The sequence below is a fragment of the Mauremys reevesii genome, linkage group 2 (genome assembly GCF_016161935.1).
Source record: "Mauremys reevesii isolate NIE-2019 linkage group 2, ASM1616193v1, whole genome shotgun sequence".
Classification (NCBI taxonomy): Eukaryota; Metazoa; Chordata; order Testudines; family Geoemydidae; genus Mauremys; species Mauremys reevesii.
The window spans coordinates 149,430,675-149,445,539 of record NC_052624.1 but is presented as its reverse complement, the minus strand read 5'-3'; the positions used below and the strand labels follow the sequence as shown (position 1 = coordinate 149,445,539).

At 53.3% G+C, this 14,865-nt stretch overlaps 1 protein-coding gene and 2 long non-coding RNA genes across 9 annotated transcripts in view; 2 read left to right on the top strand and 1 right to left on the bottom strand.

Moving 5' to 3' along the window:
- Window positions 1-1,961, top strand: part of LOC120396492 — a 53,005-nt gene extending 51,044 nt beyond the window's left edge. The window contains exon 3 of the long non-coding RNA XR_005593181.1: window positions 1,879-1,961. This is a non-coding gene — a long non-coding RNA (uncharacterized LOC120396492). The remainder of the gene's footprint in view (window positions 1-1,878) is intronic.
- Window positions 1,295-7,797, bottom strand: LOC120396491. 3 transcript variants are annotated; one of them, XR_005593179.1, is made up of 4 exons: window positions 7,644-7,797; window positions 7,305-7,441; window positions 3,168-3,744; window positions 1,295-2,088 (listed from the first exon to the last, which is right to left on the bottom strand). It is a non-coding gene; the product is annotated as an uncharacterized LOC120396491 (long non-coding RNA). The 3 variants fall into 3 exon arrangements; XR_005593180.1 differs by having other exon boundaries at window positions 3,422-3,744; window positions 7,644-7,796; XR_005593178.1 differs by having other exon boundaries at window positions 1,295-3,744.
- A 4,040-nt stretch (window positions 7,798-11,837) lies between these two features.
- LOC120399091 (1,5-anhydro-D-fructose reductase-like) overlaps window positions 11,838-14,865 on the top strand; it is a 49,316-nt gene continuing 46,288 nt past the window's right edge. For all 5 annotated transcript variants that reach the window (XM_039526987.1, XM_039526985.1, XM_039526986.1 and 2 more), the window contains exon 1: window positions 11,838-11,978. In XM_039526987.1, coding sequence (XP_039382921.1) covers window positions 11,952-11,978 — 27 coding nt within the window. In that variant the 5' untranslated portion in view covers window positions 11,838-11,951. The remainder of the gene's footprint in view (window positions 11,979-14,865) is intronic.

Sequence of the window (14,865 nt, the reverse complement as noted above, 5' to 3'; positions counted from 1 at the left end):
TGGTACCTACATGTACCATGAGAGGATACCCAAACACCATCTGTCAGGATGATCCCAACTATGGGAAGGTTTATTTTAAATCAAGGAGTTTTGATTATAGTTTAGTTTCTCCTGGCCCGCGGAGGTGGTGAAGGCTAGGCCTGGCCTATATAAAAGAACTGCACAGAATGAAAGCAGTCCCTTTGGGGGGGAGGGGTTTGGAAAGCTTCCCCCCGCCCAGGCTCTAGTGTCTCCCAGCCCGCATGATGCTGCGGAGCCGGGGGAGCGCTCCAGGCGGGGCACCAGCAGCCCGGCCCCGGGGGTGGGGGGGGCTGGTTACCTTCCCTTCCCGTCCATCAGACGCCGGGCCCTGCAGCGCGGCCGGGCCGGGAGCAGCTCTCGCTCGGAGGCCCGGCGGGGCACGCGCCGCTCCGGCTCCGGCTCCTTCCTGGCTCTGGATGCTGGAGCAGCCGCCGCTCTCCCGCGCGGGAGCCGCTTCCAGCTTTGTTCCTCGCCGGCGCCTCCCCATTGGCCGGGGAGGCGCCCAATGGGGCGCGAGTCCCAAATGCGCATGCGCCGCTCAGCGGTCCCAGCCCAGGTGTTCGTGGTGCTGCCCCCGCCCCGGTTGGGAACCCGGTCACGGAGCCAAGCACTGCGCAGACGCAGACCAAACACAGCACCTGCGCCCCGTCTCCCCCCCTCCCCCCAAAGCAGACACCAGCCGATGGGGGCAAGGCCTTAGGCGAGCAATAACCACGCCTCTGTCCCCTCTAGTACCCGCAACCACTGACCTTGTATAACGAGCACCATGGAAGGGAGAACCCAGCCAGCACCGTGATGTGACACCGCCACATACAGTTGCACACTAAACAAGTGGGAGGGTGTTTTATTACACAGCAAGAGCAGGGTTCCTCCAGGGACCAGCACCTACACCCTCACATTCCTCCCCCTGGGGCAGGAGGTGCCTCATTATCCCCCCCACTCTTAGTCTCGCCAATTGCTCTCCCTAGCCAGGAAGAGCTAGGTACACACTCACTCCGGTGCCCTGCCTGTGCCACTGAACATGTCCCCAGATAAACTAATATAGATATAACTTAGATAATATTTTTACCTCAAGGTTCCAAAGACACAGACAAGGTTTTCATCTCGAGGCCAAAAGACCAAAAACATCAAGACACTTGATCACGGCCTTGGATAGACCAAGAGACTACTCACCCCCTCTGAGCTCAAAGAGCCGACAAGCTTGTAAGATTCAACTGAGGACCAACACCTGGCTTAACCACAGGGGCTGAGATTACAGAAAATAATAAAATTATAAACGAAGAACAGAGTTTAATAGGCCCATCGGAAACAAGTCATTACCTAAACAGCCAAAATCACAGCACGCTTTCTAGACACAAGTGATCAGGTTAACCTCCTGGCTGAAGATGTTTCTCTCACCCAAAGTCTGCTGCAGGGTTTTCGACCGAGTCAGCCTGCAACCCACGCCATCCATTCACTTGCTAGGTGCAGGATGAAGGGGGGCCTTCTGTATATACCCCTGACCTCCATTGTCTTTACTCCGAGGCAGGATAATCCCCCAGGGCCTGTTTTTGCCTGCCTGCTCTTTTTCTGTAGAGTTCACATCTCTTCAGGCATGCATTCTGTTATTTTACAATGCTACATTTACATCCAGACACATATGCCTTACAGAGTTTAAACACATTTTCCAGTATACACACACATCTCCTTACATAGTATCCGTACAACATTGGACCACAATATTAATGACTAGTGTTTCCCCGGCCTTCAGGTGAGACCTCACCTCAGATGTTTTGGGAGAACCAGAATGTTCATCGCAAACTCAGGAGGTTTCTGTCCCCCCTTGCCAGTTGCCATTAACATCTTCTTGTGTCACAGACACCAGACCGGTGGCAGAGAGTCAACGCAGGGATTTGTGACCAGCCACTGAGGCCTTCGGTAACCCATCAAACAAGTAACCTCCTGGTCCCAGGAGGTGGAGTGCAGCAGCCCTGGGATTGCTCTACGTTATAATCGGAAGGCAGGCCGAACTGAACACCCAGGCAACGCAAAGGAGGTAATCCACATGTTGCGATAGTACCGCTCGTCCTGTGACAAAAGCAGATATGTATTTGGATTTTTGACAAGTGACCTTTCTATTTTGCCCCAGTACAAATTACAAAGGTACCTTCTGGGGTCAGTACCTGGAATGCTAGTATCCAAAACAAGGAGAATGAAAGGTATAGAACAAGTTAATCCTGAGGACATTCTGCACCAAAAGAATAAAAATTCTGTACACGATATTTTAAAAATCTGCAAAATTCATTTGTCAAATAAATGTAGAGGCTCCAGCATGGCATTGGGGAGCACAGGTCACTGGTCTCATAGAGGTAGGAGATCACTGTGTGGCTCCCCCCGGGACTCAGCAGTGAGGCTGCACCCAACCCTGACACAGTACAAGGACAGAGCCTGGCCCAGAAATGGCCCAGAGCCCTACCCCTCCTTGCCAGGTGCATCAGCTGTGGGCAGGCAGGCTCAGCAAGGCAGGGTCCAAGTCTAGAGGGACTTAGTGTGGGGGGATCCAGGTGTGGGCTGAGAGGGTTCTGGGTGGGGCAAACTGGATGCAGGCAGCTCAGTGGGGGATCCAGCTGTGGGGAGGGGGGGATACCTGGATGCACAGGGGCTTGTTGGAGGGTTCTGGGTGCAACAGTAATGGGAGACTGGGGGGGGGCGGTGTGTCCAGGTGATTGTGGTGGGGGTCTGGGTGTGGGGGGGATAGAGCTCAGAAGGGGGTCTGAGTGTGGGGAGAAATCAGTGGAGGGGTCCAGATGCTGGGTAAATGGGGCTCATCAGGGAGTTCTAAGTGCAGGGGGTGAGGCTCGGCAAGAGGGTCTGGGTATGAGTGGGCCTGGGGTTGGACACAGGGGGAGCGGCTCCCTCTACAGCGATCTCTCCCCCTGCAGCTGAAGAGCGATGGGTGCAGGAATTGCGGGGGTGGTGGGATGTGCATGTGGCACTTCCTACAGCTGGGGGAGAAATCTGGGGGTGGGTCTGACATGACCAGGGATGCTGTGCAGGGGAAGAGAAAGGCCCATCCTCCCCAACCCAGATGTGACTAGCAGCTGAGCCCAGCAAATGGTAGGAGCTACTAGCCAGGTCTTCCCCAGTCCTGCCCCACAACGATTTACCTCTCTGCCAGCTGCCCTGGACACCAAAACGTACTGCTGGGAAGGCTGCACGATTGCTCTTGCAGCTTCCTTATCAAAAAGTCATTTTTCTTTGGGGAAGCAAAGAAATTTGCGAGGGACATAAATTCTGCACACACACAGGGGTGCCCAATTCCCCCAGGAGTAATGAGTGGAAGAATGGTAACCAACTGATGAGCTGGATTTTAGTGACATGAAGAGCTTTATAACTTGTACAATCACCACAAATACACAACCTCCCCTGCAGCGTGGGGTGCCTCACAATGCCTTGCTGTTGTGACTCCCAAGCAGGACCGCTCACTGCCAAATGACTTGGGGGGTCACACCCTGAACGTCCGTGTATCGCCACAGCCACGGTCCGGCGAGTCAGAAAGAAAACACCGGCCACGCTCTGGCTTCCGGCAGCCTCGATTGCTAGGTGCGCATTGATCACGACGCGCTCCCGGTCTTCCCCGCAGAAAGGTCTGTTCCACACTGTTCAGATATATTTGATCCGTTGCCTCCGTGAGGTCATCGAGCTACACCACCTTAAATGGAGTTCCCCACACGATTCACGACGCTGGATGAATTGTGATTAAAGAACAAAACGGGTTTATTTAACTACAAAGAGATTTTTTTAAAAAGTTCAAGTTATAGTCAGAAATGGTTACAAGACAATCATAAAAACACTTCTTAGTTCTCAACTTAAACTAGACCTGGTTCAAGGTGAAATTCTTACCGCAGATTTTCAGTAGCATTGCTGACCAAATTACAGGGCAGGATCTGCTCCTGAGGTCTAGTGGCTGTTTTCTTTTGTCCGCTTAGGTGAAAGAGAGAGATAGACAAGAAGAGAGAATTTGGGATGTTTTTGCCCCTCTTTTATAGCTCAGTCACCCTTTGGAAACCATGTTCCTGGGCGTGACCCCTGGTTAAAAGCTCTTTCCAGCCAAGAGCAAGGAGAGACAGAGTTTGGTGGGGGAAATTTGCCAAGATCAGATCCGTGTTTTCCTGCTCTGCTTCCTTGCCAAAGAATGACCACTTGATCAGGGCCGGATTAACTCTCCTGTGGGCCCAGGGCTATTAGATTTTTGTGGGGCCCCTGAGGGTTTGGAGTGGGGGAGTGGGTCCAGGGTTGGGGCAGGGGATCGGGGTGCAGGCTCCAGCCAGGAGACGCTTACTTCGGGCAGCTCCTGGGGTACCTGGCCAATGGGAGCTGTGGAGCTAGCACTGAGGGCAGCACACAGAGATTCCCTGAACGCCCCTCACCTGGATGCTGCAAGGGCACATTGGCGAGCCGGCGCTCACAGCTCCAGGCCTGAATGGGGGCACTGAGGCTCGGGGACTGGTGTCCGGCCCACGGCACAGAGACTTACCGCAGGCCGGATGAAAAGAAGCAGTGGGCTGCATCTGGCTGGTGGGCCTGCAGGGCCCCCCCCCCTTAGCCCGAGGCCCCGGGCTGCAGCCCCTAAAGCCCCTGCATTAATCTGGCCCTGCACTTGATAGGTGATGACACCTGCCTGGAGTATCAACTTGTCTTTTGTGCTTGAGAAAGAGGTTTGCCCACTCCCCCGACATCTCCGGTAAACACACAGTATTGATTTCAGCTTATTTTCAGAACTTTACATATAATGTTGCTATGTACATTTTACCGTGATATGATTGACTGGCAAGTTTTACTTGTCACATGGTACCTCAAGCAGGCATATTTTGCACAAAGATTTTTACAATAGTGTGTCAGATGTGAATACCGGGGTGCGTTCTGTCACGGTATCTTATTGAACTTTTCTTCCTGTACTATGCCTTTATTGACTTTCCGCAATAAACCTGACCGATATTGCTTATTTGAGCTCTTCTATATATTTCATAATAAACCAAAGCGTAGCCAAGCAATTGACGCTATCATTTATCGACACTGCCCACCAGCCGCATAGGCTGTTAATTATAAGCGGGTTCCTTCTTTAAAAAGCTCATCACGAATAGACCAGACCCTGGCACCTCTTAAAGAAGCCGGCCACCCTGGGACATTGGCCTTAAATGGTTGATACATTCACTGCTGAAGTAAACACGGTCTTTGCTCCTCCCCACCCCCTTGCCCTTAAATAAGGGTCGCCCTCTCCTCTGGCATTTGATACCGCTTTGAAGGGAAGGAGATATGCCTTGGTCTCAGCGTCTCTCTTCATGCAGAATTATTTCTGTGAACTAAAAACACCCCCAAAGGTCTGGAAATACTGACAGGGTTACAAACTTCTTGTGACAATTCAGCAAAGCACCCTGGTCCCTGAATGGCTCATGGAGAGACCAGGCTATACAGTGGTCAATGGTGCGCCAATTAGACCCGTGAAACCAGAATGACCCAATGAGGAGAGAGGGGTAGGGGGATATCTGGTCTGAAGTGGAGTCAGTGGGGTTACACAACAGGAATCAAAAGCAGACTCCAGCCTAGAGTCAAACAGCTGTTGGGCTTTCTGAGGGAGCAACCCCTCACTGCACCCTTTAACCTTTTCCCCTCTAGTAACTCCAGCAGTAATACCATCGAGGGGGGCTGTGCTCTTCTGGTGATGTGTCTCCTACTCCCCTGGCACAATAGGGCACTGATATGAGAGCAGCAATGAGAAAGAGTTGAAGTGGCAGGTGGGAGGGTATGAGGACAGCGATAGCCAGGAGGCGGCACAGCTGGGCCACCTGGGATCGTTGTTGTGTGGGCTACAGTGGCACTGACCAAAATCAGGGCCCACTTATGGCATGGGCATTATTAGCAGTAGTATGGTAGCACATAGAAGCCCCAAACCAAGATGGAGACCCTATGACATGCACATTATCAGCAGCACCTGGGGATGGGGGCCATTAGGAAGTGCACATTATCAGCAGCACTACAATAGCATCTATGGGCTCCCCTTTTTTATAGTGCCTGGGGGGCACCCGTCCCTGAACAAAGTGCACATTATCCAGGGACATGCGCAGAATTTAACTATGACCCCTTGCGGGGGGGGCACTGTGCTTCCTTTCCCCCCGCTCTGCCGCTCTGGCAGGGGCTTGCTCTTCCCTGCCTCTCTTCCCCTCCCCGGCTCTCTCCACCACTGCAGCCTCAGGGCTGGAGGAGTTCAGTGTCCCCGACAATTATTGGGGAGGGGGAGTGCCTCCGCATGTCCCCCCTTTTGCACGCCCCGACATTATCAAACCACCTGGGAGGTGCCCCAGTATGAAGTACGCATTATCAGCGGCGTTATAGTAACAGCTTCCCCTTTTTATAGCGCACATTGTCAGCAGCATTATGGTAGCGCCAGGGAGCGGAAGGGGAATTATGAGGTACACATGATCAGCAACATTACGGTAACTCCTCTGGCCGCCGTGGTTTGCTGTTACTTGGGACTGTGCTGAACTATTTCCATCTAGCACAATCCGAGTTACTCACGGTGAACACACAGAGTCCTGTTCCTCGAGGGAATCACACCACCCAGCCCCTTTCATTGCTCCGAAACCCAAGCCTGCCTCTCCGGCCCGCCCCATGCCCAAAGGAGCTGTTTCTCTGCTTCCTTCCAGGGGCCTGGCTTTCTTTACTGTCTACCAACTTTCTGCGCAGAACGCAGCCTGTCCCTCAGCCTCTGCATCTACAACCAGTCCCAGAGACACCCGAGCTTCTGATTGGCTGTGCCATGCACCCCGGTGTCTCGGGTGGTGGCTCCCCATTGCTCACAGCTATCTCTACACAAAGGGGCATTTAATTGCTTCTTCCCTTAGCTAGAAAGAAAAGCTCTTCACACACTCAGGTCTGTGATTGATCTATAGACAAAGAGCCATTATCACCTTCCAGCATAACCACAGTTCATGGCCACATATTCTGGAATGGGTATGAATCCTCAGACCTCTGGGATGGGGCACAGGGGCTGTTTATACAGGGACCTCCCTTGCCTGGTGCTGAGATGCAGCCACATCTGGGGTGGGAAGCGGGGGCTGTTTATACAGGGAGCCCCGTGGGCACTGTGGTTTATAATGTAACCCTTTGGGAACTGCATAGCAGGCAAAGCAAGAGGAGTTTAACCACAGTAACTTTTACCCTCAACACACACAAGAGTCACAGATATTCAGATAAAACAAGCAAAGCCCATCTGGCTCCTCCACCCTGTCCCTGTCTCCGCTCACCTCCCAGTCTTGCTTTTAGGGGCTTGAGAGTCCACAGGGTAGTCCTCCTGCTGGCATTGTCAGGCGATCCCCAGCTGATGTACCAGGCCTTGTATTTCCAGGAGCTACTGAGACATTTTAATCTGGAATCCTAGGTCCTATTTGGGACAGACAGAGCAGGACAACTACAATGTTCAGGGAAACCGCCCATGACTCTTCCCAGAGGAGACTGGAAGAGTTTGGCTTGTTTGGCCTAAAAAGAAGGGACGTGGTTGCTCCCTGTAGGTACACCAGGGAAGGGGAAGAGCCAGTGAAGCTAAAGGACAATGCTGGCTCCAAAGCCAAGGGGAATAAACTCACCAGGGCTCAGCTGAGGCTGGAAATGAGAAGACTGTTCCCACCCACCAGCGGAGGGGGGAGGGTCTGGAAAACCCCAAACTAGCTGCAAGCTGGAGCAGTTTCTGAAGGGGATTCTCTGTCATAGCCCTCCCCATAAGAGGGAGCCCGGCCTAGAGCTGGCCCTTAAGTAAACTTCCGGGCCCTGCTTTACCCACTGATCAGCTGCAGCTGCTGAAATTCCCTGTCCACCTGGAGTAAAGCCTGCCCCCCCCCCCCCCCTACCAAGGCATCCACAGCTGATGATGATTGTGGTGTCAGCCCTTACAATGAGCTGCCCTGGGTCTCTGCTGACAGCTCAAGGTTCTCATAGATCTCAAAGCCTGGGATCATGTCATCTGGCCCCCTGCCTGACCCAGGCCCTGAATTAATCCCTGCTGGAACCAGAGCAGATCTCTTAGGAAAACATCCCATCTTGATTTAAACCTGGCCAGAGCTGGAGAATGCACCGCAGCTCATGGGGGGGAGCTGTAAACCAGGATGCCTGCGCTCTATCCCCAGCACTGGGAGGGGATTGGGGTCTAGTCGGGGGCTAGAAGCCAGGACTCCCAGGGCATGGGGAGGGGGTGAGAGAAAAGAGGATTTAGCACAACTCAGGCTGTTCTCTCCCCTTAAGGTCCTGGGATCTGCCAGTCAAAAGGACCTATGTCCCAGCCACCTACTCAGCAATAAGCCAGATCGCTGCCCCTCTCTACCTTCCCCCACGCCCCCAGCCTGGGCACTGACCCACAAGGCCCTCTCCTGCTTGCCTGAGGTGGCCCCTGCTATAATACTCTCCCACCCTGCTCCTGTTCTTGTTCAGGATGCACATTGCCCGGGCCACCTTCAAGGTCTGGGCCTTCAGTGCACGCTGCTTTGGAAAGGCCAAGTGGCCAATGCGCAGGTGATAAGAGCACTGATTGAGGCGCTTGCTGGGGGATGGTTCTGAGTCCGGCCTGGCTCCACGGTGTGTGTGTGTGGGGGGGGGGTGTTTAGGGACCAGCCTGGCTCTGGAGGGATGGGGGAGGGGAGTGGGTCTGTCATGGGCTCTGCCCGGAGAGCAGGTGCTGATGAGGCCAGTGCGGTATCTGGTTGCCCACGCCCCCCTGCTCAGCGTGCGTCTCTACAGAGCCTGGTGCTCTGTGATGTTGCCATGGTGCAGCCGGACGGAGACACCACAGGAGAGGCTGTCCTGGCCCTAGTGAAGGAACTGAGCGGGAACTGGGCCCAGCCAGGATGCCCAGGTTCTACCCCTGGTTCTCAAAGGGGGATGGGGCTCGTGCAGTGGGTCTCAAACTTTTGTCCCGGTGACCCCGTCACGTAGCAAGCCTCCGAGTTTAACCCCCTTATAAAGTTAAAAACGCCTTTTTATATATTTAACACCATTATACATGCCAGAGGTGAAGCGGGGTTTGGGGTGGAAGCTGGCAGCTCGCGACCCCCCATGCAATAACCCTGCGATCCCCTGAGGGGTCCCGACCCCCAGTTTGAGAACCCCTGGTCTAGTGGCCTAGAGAGCAGGGGAGCTGGGTGCTATCCCTGGCTCGGGTGGGGAAAGGCAGGGGGCTGAATGAGGTGACGTTCACAGCTCTTTCCCTGGGCAGGTACAACCTGTGCCGTCGCTATGCCCAGCTGGGGAGCCAGAGACTTGGGTACAGAACCTACAAGGAGCAGATCATCTTTGTGTATCAGTAAATTTCCTCCCAAGCACCCCTCAGTGTCAGGGTGATGTGTCCCATGCCCCGCCCCCTTGAGCCAGCCAGGGGTCTGCTTGGGGTCTGGATTGGAGCTGGTGTCCCCTACAGAGGAAAGGCCTCATGTCCCCTTTCCCACCCCAATCCCTCCCCCCCCCCACACACACACACTCCCAAGCCAACCGGTCTGCCTCCCTGCCCTGGGGCTGGATCGGAGCTAACACCTATGCAGACCGTCATGCTCTGGGCTGGCTGTGACCCCGCTCTCCTGGAAGGTCAGATATGGTGTTGGTCACCAAGTGGTGCCAGTTCAGGTATGAGGAGGCCGGAGAAGCTGGGGACTTTGCCAAGAGGCCCTTTGCTGCCAGATTCCAGGCATCCAGCACAAGTGGGACCCCGGTGACCTCCCTGCTGCCCTCCTCAGTGCCCCCTGGTGCCTCTGCTGCTTCCCCATCCCACCCCATCCAGCAATGCCCCAGTGCCTTCTCCCTTCCCCAGACCCCCTCCACACCTGACTACTTCTCCTCCTAGTACCTTCAAACACCCAGTGCCCCCTCCACTACTATAACCCCCTCAGCTTCTTTCTCCTTGACTGTGCCAAGCCCTTCATCCTCCCTAATCCCCCATGGCCCCTTTCCCCTCCACCCTTTTCATGCCCTCTTCACTACGATCTCTCTGACACCCCCCTCCATGTTCCCCCAGTCCCAGGCCCCACAGGGATGGAATGGGACCCAGGCATCAGGGAGGACGCCCCAATGGCAGAACCACAGCGCTGCTAGGCCAGGGGTGGGGCTGTGGGGTGCAGCAAGGGAAACAGACCCAGCCACCCAGGTGTCCAAGGCAGCTTTCCTGGGAGACGGATAACAGTGCTGCCAGACCCGTAGGGAGGGAATGTGATCCAGAATCCAGGACAGCTATACAGGAGCTCTGTGGCTCCAGGGGCGGGGTGAAGGAATGGGACCCAGACATCTGGGATGATTCTTTTAGGGGCTCTGCAGCTCCCAGACCTTGGGTAGTGGGGGTGGTAGGGAATGGGACCCATGCATCCAGGCTCCCGTCTCTCTCTGTGTCCCCCCAGAACATGATGGTGCTGAGAGACCTGAATCAGGGTGGGGGTCTGCAGCCCATCCGGAATGTGCCGAGACCCTGGTTTCCTCTGGCTGATCGGTGATGGTGCTGACACCACAGTCACAGTCCTGACCCACTGTAGCTATGACAGGTAACCGGGGGCCAGCACGGGGGCAGGGGTGCAGTCCCAGGGGAGGGACGGAGGACTCGGGGAATGAGCATAGGGCTGGGAGGAGTGGGGGTCTCAGCCTGGGATGTGGAGAGAACTGGCTCCCAGCCCTGGGTGGGAGAGGGCAGCAGAGAAGTGGATCAGAGCACGCTGATGTGGGGGGGAGGGGAACTGACTCCAAGCCGGAGGAGGGGCTCCCCAGAGTGGATGGGGGTCCCAGCACGAGGGGTGGAAGAAGTGGGGCACAGAGAGCCCCAGGCAGAGAGGAGTGGGTGGGGAACAATAGAGGAGTGCAGTGGTCTCAGGCCCTCACAGTTAATAGGTTAACCCATCTGGGCAGGTATTGCAGGGACTTGGGGGGGTCTCTACTCCCAAAGCCGATGGCAGGAGCCGATCTCCAGTCCAGCAGCTCCCCCACCCTCAGCCAGTTTGCTCCCCGGGGATACACAGACAGGAATGGAAGACTAGGAGGCAGGAGAGACTTGTCAGATTAATCTAAATTGACTTTGTAATCATGATATCCACTCAGCCCACACCTAATCTTCTTTCTCTCTTGCTCTTTCTAGCAACTCCAAAGACAAAAGGGACAAGACCACAGAAGCACCAAAGAAATGGCAGGAAAAGAGAAGGGAAGAAAAAGCCCTGGAGAAAGGATGGAGACACACTGCATGCATGCCCCCGCTACCCTGTAACAAGGGCTCGGGTCTTAAACACTTGTTTCAGTGGGTTTAAGCCCCCTAGAAGTGCCAAGTAGACGGACCTCCTTGTAAATAGTGATCAAGGTCCTTCGCCTCCAGACAAATGATTTGGGTATCCATTACATATCTGTAGCTCAAGGACCATGCTTAAATATGGGCTAGGGTCTCTTTCTGTTTCACACTTTTGGAACCTAATATTTTAAATGCCCTGTGTGATTCACCTCTCCCTGCAACAAGGGTTCAGTCCCCACCCCCGAGATGGAGTGGCCTCCCACTGAGCTGGAGGTAGGGTGATCAGATGTCTCAATTTTATACGGACAGTCCCGATTTTTGGGTCTTTTTCTTATATAGCCTCCTATTACCCCCCACCCTCTGTCCCGATTTTTCACATTTACTAATTGGTCACCCTAGCTGGAGGGGGAGGGACCACTCTCTGATCCCTGATGGGCGGAGCCAGGCTGGGCTCACCCCTCCTGCAAGAAGCTAAGGGGGTGGGGCAGGAAGTATAAAAGGCGGAGCCACTAATATAGCTCAGCTTGAGCCAGGGAAGGGAGTGGATGTTTTCAGAGCTTGCAGCTGCATTGTTCCCTGCCTGAGGATGAGGCTAACCTAGGAGAAGAACTGCTGGGATTGCTGCTTGCTGTGTATCCTGAGAAGATAAAGGATGACCCTGAGCTACAGGTACCTTATGGTGAGAGAGTAGGAAGTAGCCCAGGGACAATGGAGTATAGTTTAGGTCTGTGGCTGCTGATCAGTGTGTTTTTATTGGCTCCCTGCTGACCCAGTCATGGAACACTGTCCAAGTTGGGGTCCTGGGTTGGGACCTGGTGGAGTAGGGTGGGCCTAGGTCCCCCTATGCCATGCTGCTATTCCCCACCCTGGGGTGGCAGTTAAGCTCAGAAGCCTGAATTTGTCTGATGGAGTCAGGATGCTAAATACTAGACTACTTAAGGGCCTGGGCTCCTTGCAGGGGCAGCTCTAGACATTTTGCTGCCCCAAGCATGGTGTCATGCTGTGGGGAGGTGCTCTGTGGCTCCAGTGGACCTCCTGCAGGCATGCTGGTGGGACCAGAGGACTGTCAGCAGGTATGCTGCTGAAGGCACCCTGCCTGCTGCCTCCTGGTGACTGGCAGAGTGTCCCCTGTGGTATACTGCCCCTGGCTCCTTGAGACTGTTGGATTGCACTGTCCCACCTAAGGACCTGACCCCTAATTCCTGGTAAGGGGTGGTGTCCCAGGGGTGTAGTGAGGTGGAATCCCTTCCCACTGATCTGGAAGGGGAGGGATACTGCCAACCCACAATCCCCCCTAATCTAGCTTCTTGGTCTTAGGTCTCAGGTAACTGCTGGGTGAAATGACCCCTGGCTACTGAGGGAATGTAGGTCTCTTTTTTTCCCCCACTCTTAGCCCTGGTCCTTTTTGTCACACCCCTTGTCTAATGACCACCTTTTAAGAAGGGTTTGGGGTCACCTTTCCCATGCTTATTTCATCATGAGTCACTTTGATGTGCCAAGCAAAATGATTGCCCTGTAAACCCAGTTTAAGGTCTTAATGCTCTTAATCCCAAAACAGTGCAGCCTTTTTGTGGGTTGGGGCCATTGTTGCCTTTCTGCTGGCCAAGGAATGCATGGGTGCAGGGGCACAACTATTCATGAATATATCTTTGAGACATGCTTCAGCTATAATACTAGTTTATCAGTTTAAGTCAATGATTTTATCTATCTAGCTTGGGAACCATTTTGGGATGGACCAGTGTGGGGCCTGGCTGGAGGAGGAAAAGTTGAAGGAGTCTGGTAGGGGGTTGGGGTATGACCATGCTGTGGCTTCAGCCCTGTAGTTCACAATCACAAAGATGTAGCAATGCTTGACAGAAATCCAGGGAGACTGTGCATGGTACATCAGATGCCCTAGGTATTAAAATCTGGAATGGATCACCAGAGCAAGAGGCAATATTAGTGGGGAGGTGGAGGTATGATCTGGGAGTTCAACTCCACCAGTAAGGGGTTGTGAGACCCTTGTCCTGCAGCTCAGGGGGCCTTAAAAGCTATGCTTGCAACCTGGACACTAATGGCTAGCAAACAAACATGCAGGTCACCAGAGGTGCTGACTTCTGCTGGTGCCAGTGGATGCTCAACTCTACCCCTGCCTCCACCCCTTCCCCAAAATCCCTGGCCCTGCCTCTTCCCCTGAGCATGCTGTGTTCCCCTCTCTTCTTCCCTGCCCTCCAGAGCTTGTTGCTCATGGCAAGCACTGGGAGAAGTGGGGATGTGCCTCACTCAGGGGTGAGGGGAGCTGGGCTGCTAGTGGGTGCAGAGCAACTTTCCCCATGGGTGCTCCAGCCCCAGAGCACCCACAGTGACCTGCAGAGGCACTGACTCCCCCTAGCTTCTATGGCCAATTTATTTCTTACACACACCTGAATTTCTTCCAAACCAGCTGCCAATGTGACAATCAGCCAAGGTTCCCAGAATTGTGAATTAGTATGTTACCACTCTCCCTCTCAGCAAGTGAGTTTTGCCACTGCTAAGCTGTGACAGCTCCCTGATGTACCTGTTTGTTTGTCCTGTTAGGAAACTCTTCAGGACTCTGCGAGTCCAAACCTTGCCTTGCCCCTAACCAACAAACCCCTACTCCTCAGTTCCCCAGAAATTTGTTTTATTTTTCCCTGCAGTGGCCTGCCTTCTCTTGGAACATGCACTGAAATTAAGCTTGCTGCTCCTTTAAAGAGATGGTAGCAATAGCTTATTATTTGTGGTTAACAGTAACTCTAAATGTAATCACAGCACTGAATTGCTTTATAGTAAATAAGTGCACTAAAGACTAGGTCAAAGGTTTAAGTGACTCCAAATATGAGGAGTAAAGCTAGAAAGGGTGACAAACAAAAGTAAAAATGTGCTTCTAGGACAAACTTCAGCAACTTAAAATCTTCCCCGAAGCAGATTTCTCAACTGCATTCACTTCCCAGAGACCTCAACCTCCTTGGTTGAAGGACCCTATGTTCTGACTTTTCTTTTTTAAGACCAGGCTCCTTGAGTCCCCTAAATATGGATAACGCCAATGTCTTTTTGCACATGTGATGGGGTTTACTCCCCACCCAGGACCTCAGAGAATTGACTTAGGCCAGGCAGGCCCAATTAAGCAGCAAATAGGGGACAGATTTAGGCTAAGAAATCCACTAATTGGAAGCAAGTCCCCACCTGTGGGGAACAGGTGGGGTTCACACAAATCTAAGACTGGCAACAGAAAGATGGCTGCAGGTGAATAGTATAAAGCATATCTATGATTATCCATAATTTCTCAGACACTTCTAAATATCAATGTATTAGCACTATCTCTGGCTTTTATAAAAGACCTCACTTGATGCACTTTATCCTACACAAGGCTGTACTTGTGGGTTAACGGTAAAAAAAAAAGTGCTCTGAAATTGGGGAGGGGGGGGGAGAATAATATTGCACCATATTTGTGGTAATAAAGTCCTCTATTGCTTTGCCACAATTTTGAGTGGCCATCAAGGGCTCCCACTCAAAATTGTCCAGGCAGCAATATTGTGGATTCAGCAATGTTGGGGAAGTTAAGGCCT